We start from the raw sequence: 4123 nt of genomic DNA, 5'->3' as shown, positions 1-4123 counted from the left end.
TCAGTGCAGTAGCACATGCAGGACACAAAAAATTAACAGTTGATTTTGCCAAAGTCCGGCTCTGAGACTACCCATAGTGAGATTAACATAAATGATAACTTTACAAATATCTAGACAAAATAAATAATGTGAAAAGTGATTAATTAAAAAAAAGACATGTGGTAACATAGCTAGTAAGGCTGGTCCTAACGGGGAGAATCATATACTAGTATCATGCATATGATACTAGTGCATGATACTGCTTTTGTAGTGCTTAGTATCATAAGTTAGTATCTTAGATTGCCTTATTAATTATCATGCATGACACAAAGTACTACAACATTTAATATAATACGGTATCATGATATGATACCGCATCCTCGCTTTACTCATTTAATTGTGTGCCACATCATCCAAAAAGTCTAATTGATATGCATCATACTGCTTACTCATAATATGAATAACATCACACATGTTAAGACAAAATGAGTTTACAATCTAATAATAAATTAAATGTTGCATGACACCACACATATGTTACTCCTTATTTTATAGAAGTAAGTAACATAAACTAGCAACATATATGTATATGTTACTAGTCTGAGTTACTCCTGCTAGTCTGATGGCTTGGCCAGCAGAATGAGCCTCTCCTCCTGGAGCGACCGCTGGCGTTGCACGCCGCGCATGGCATTCTTGGCGAACCTCGACACGAGGAACGCTGTCGTGATCTGGCTCGACGACGACGCAGACGCCATCTCGGCGGCGTACATCTCTTCCTCCTCCCGCCTCCGATGCTCCGCCGCCTTCCGCTTCTGGTACCTCCTCCACGCGGCCTGGATGAAGCACGACGCCCAGGTGCGCCACTGCTGCGAGTAGAACCTGAAGGTCTGCTGCAGCTGCTTGCTGTGCAGGCGCCGGAACTGCCCCGCGACGAACTTAAGCTCGTCGGCGTGCAACGCGAAGCCCTCCACCTCGGAGAGCGCCTTGACGCTGCGAGTGGACAGCGGCAGGTTCGCCGCAGCCTTTGGGTCCAGCGCCCATGTGAGCAGCTCCTCGCCGCAGAAGTCCCCTTCCTTGAGGAGCCCCTTGTTGAAGAACCCCGTGCGGCCCCCGTCGGTGGTGGAGCTCTCCAGGCGGCCTCTGATGATGAATAGCATCTCGTCGACGGGCTCCCCTTCCCGCACCACGTAGGTGGTCTCCGTGCACAGGCTGGGCTTGAGCCTCTCGCAGATGGCGTCGAGGAGGCGCTCGTCCATGTTGGCAAACAGCGGCACGCGGCGGACGAGGCGGAGGCAGAGGTGGCGCTTGACGTCTCGCCTGATGTCCTTGGGGAGGCAGCTCACGAGGCCGTCCTCGTCCACGCCCCGCGTCTCCAGCCACTTGTACTGGTTGTGTCGCCACACGCGCTCCCGGAGGTCATCGGGGAGGTCGCGGTGGCGCATCCACTGCTCCGAGTCCCGCCGCTTGAGCCGCATCTCCTCCATACGCAGCGTCATGGACTGGAGGTAGGTCTGCATGTTGCCGATGAGCAGCGCCATGAGGATGAGGCCGAAGACGGCGAGGATGATGGCGAAAAGGGCCTCCCCCTTGTAGTGCGTGGTCTCCAGCCCCTGGGCGCCGCTGCTGAGGTTCTGGAGACCCCACCACAGGCAGTAGAGAATCTTGGGGACGAGGTCGTTGGTGTGGGTGACCCCCGAGGTGATGGCCGAGGTGTAGATGCCGTAGCTGAAGCCCGTGCCGTTGTTGTCCACGGGCGCGCACTCCTGCGCGAGCACCTGCCGGATCATGGTCCGCCACTTCATGAAGTCGTCCTCATCGCCCTCTTGTTTCCCCCCGCAGTACATGTATATCCTGCACTGGTGGAACTTGAGCCCCGCGCACTTCTCGCGCCAGCAGTCGTCGAGGCGCTCGACGGCGAGGAGGTACCAGAAGGAACCCACCATGTGGGAGCATAGCATGTAGAGGAGCAGGTAGAAGGCGGCGCCGGCGAAGGCGGTCTCTGCGAAGACGCCGGTGGTTCGCCTGAGCTCGGCGGTGATAGGGTATAAGCGGAGGAGGCGGGGCAAGTACTGGGTGAGCACGTTGAAGAAGAGCGCCGTCTTGATGGGAAGCAGGTCCGCGTTCTTGGGCCTCATGAAGAACTTGACCATCTGGATTTGTGGCAGGGGGAGCACAGAGAGGAGGTCGACAACGAAGAAACGGCGGAGGTAGCGGCGCGCTATGTCACCATGGTCGACGACGAGCTCCCCGCGGCCGAACACCCGCGACGACGGCGCGATGAAGGCGGTGTGGAACTGCAGCACGATCCGCGCCAGGTAGAAGAAGTCGATGGCGGTGCGCACAGCGGTGGTAGCGACGGCCAGCTCACGTTTGAAGCCGATGCATGTGTTGCTCTGGGTCACGTTGACGGAAGGGAGGTAGAAGAAGAGCGGGTCGGTGGCGACGGAGATGATGCAGGAGAAGACGAAGAGGCGGTTCATGCGCATCAGGAACGGGTCCTGCGGGTCGTAGATCTTGAGGGAGATGCTCTTAAGGTCCTCCTGGAACACACGGCCGATGTTCTTGAGCCGCTCCGACTGGCTCATCATGCCGGCAGCCGCCATGCGGATGGACCGGGACCGGATCTTGGGGCCGCGGGAGAAGTAGCTGTCCATCTGGTGGCCGCTGCCGGGGCCGTCCATGGCGGCGATCCTCGCTCGGGCTGACCGTACGTTTCCTCCAACCTCACGAACTTGTCCTTGCGTCGACCGTCGTCTTCGGTGAAAGGGGACCTATGGCCGCCGCCGCAGCCGGAGAACGTGGACTCCCTCCCTGGGAGCTAGGGCGGAGGCGGTTGCATGCTGCGGTATCATCCTCATTCTTGCCACTCGATCACCACGCAGTGCATGCATGAGAGAACATGCCGGCGGCGATTAATTGCTACAGATATCGGCCGACGACGAAGAAGACGATGGACGCGGCAGAGAACCAGCAGCCGATCGACAAGCAGAATCGGCTTTTGCGGCCGGGAAATCGTGACGACTATTGAAGCCAATGATTTGTTGGTTCGTCCCCTTCCCCCCTCCGTTTCCGTTTATCCTCTCTTCGTGGTTGCATGTATTGCCCTGCTTCATGCATGGACGAGAGAGGGACGAGGGCGCGGCCGACACGTGGAGTATTTCCACTGGTACATGCCCCATGTTCATGCATGCGCACGCGAGAGAAAACGAGGGTTGTCGGCCGGATTATTTTCTTAAACAGTTTTGCTAGAACTTATTTAGATGAAATTTAATTTGGTCCCATTCACCTTTTATAGCCATTGGATGTGATGCTATAAGATGTGTGTATGCTGATGTGGGTTGTATCTGTTCTTATTTTCTAGGTGAATGAGACCAAATTACGTCTCATCTAGATGAGTTCTAGGTACTCTCTTTCTTGAAAGGGAAATACATGTGCTGCTACGCATCGGCCGGCAGATCCGCCGGCTCGTGAGCTATTAGATCACGTTGATTGAGTCACCGAGTGTTTCTTTCTATCATTGCAACACATATCGAGTTGCAAGAAATTTCTGCAGCTCATGTCATGTTACAGAAATTTTTGCAACATAGGTCAGGTTGTATTTTTTTTACAACAAATGTGTTGTTATGTTTTTTTCAACAGAGGTTTTGTTGCAATTTAGTTTTTTTTACAACCAAAGTCTCATTACATTTTTTTTCTACAACACAGATCTTGTTACATTTTTTTGAAACATAGAGCTTGCTGCAGAAACTTTTGTAGCAGATAGTGAGCAGCGAGCAGCGGTCACGTTAACCGAAAAGAAAAGGAAAAGATGAAACCGTTCGTGGCAGGACACGTGTCGCATGGACGAGCCGGCAGATCGCACGCGAGCGTCCACCGGTTGAAGCCAAGCGTTTTCCATATATTAATATCACGAAGATACCAATTACACCCGGTCTCTGCACCAACAAGAAATTACAAAGACATCTAGGATGCATAGAACCCGAAAAGAAAAGAAAAAAGAAAGGGAAAAAGTGGCCTCGCCGAAGTGATTAACTCCTCTCAGCTTCGGCACACCACCACCACCAAAGATAGCACCTGGAAAATATAAAAAGCCTCCAAAAGCGACGCCTTCAAGGAGGAAACAATGTACAAGCGCCGTCGTCAT

General features: G+C 53.5%; 1 protein-coding gene across 1 annotated transcript; it reads right to left on the bottom strand.

Annotated features, from left to right (window-relative positions):
• Nucleotides 1-454: 454 nt before the first annotated feature.
• Nucleotides 455-3425, bottom strand: LOC125509482 (probable cyclic nucleotide-gated ion channel 5). The gene has a single exon (XM_048674466.1). It carries the CDS (start codon nt 2658-2660, stop codon nt 594-596), a length of 2067 nt encoding a protein of 688 aa, XP_048530423.1. The 5' UTR covers nt 2661-3425; the 3' UTR covers nt 455-593.
• Nucleotides 3426-4123: the final 698 nt, after the last annotated feature.

This window comes from Triticum urartu, chromosome 5, assembly GCF_003073215.2.
Source record: "Triticum urartu cultivar G1812 chromosome 5, Tu2.1, whole genome shotgun sequence".
Taxonomy (NCBI): domain Eukaryota; kingdom Viridiplantae; phylum Streptophyta; class Magnoliopsida; order Poales; family Poaceae; genus Triticum; species Triticum urartu.
This window is presented reverse-complemented; position numbering and strand designations above follow the sequence as displayed.

Bases quoted from the DNA above. Each gene is read 5' to 3' on its own strand.
- LOC125509482 (XM_048674466.1), bottom strand. From the start codon at position 2,660: ATGGACGGCCCCGGCAGCGGCCACCAGATGGACAGCTACTTCTCCCGC.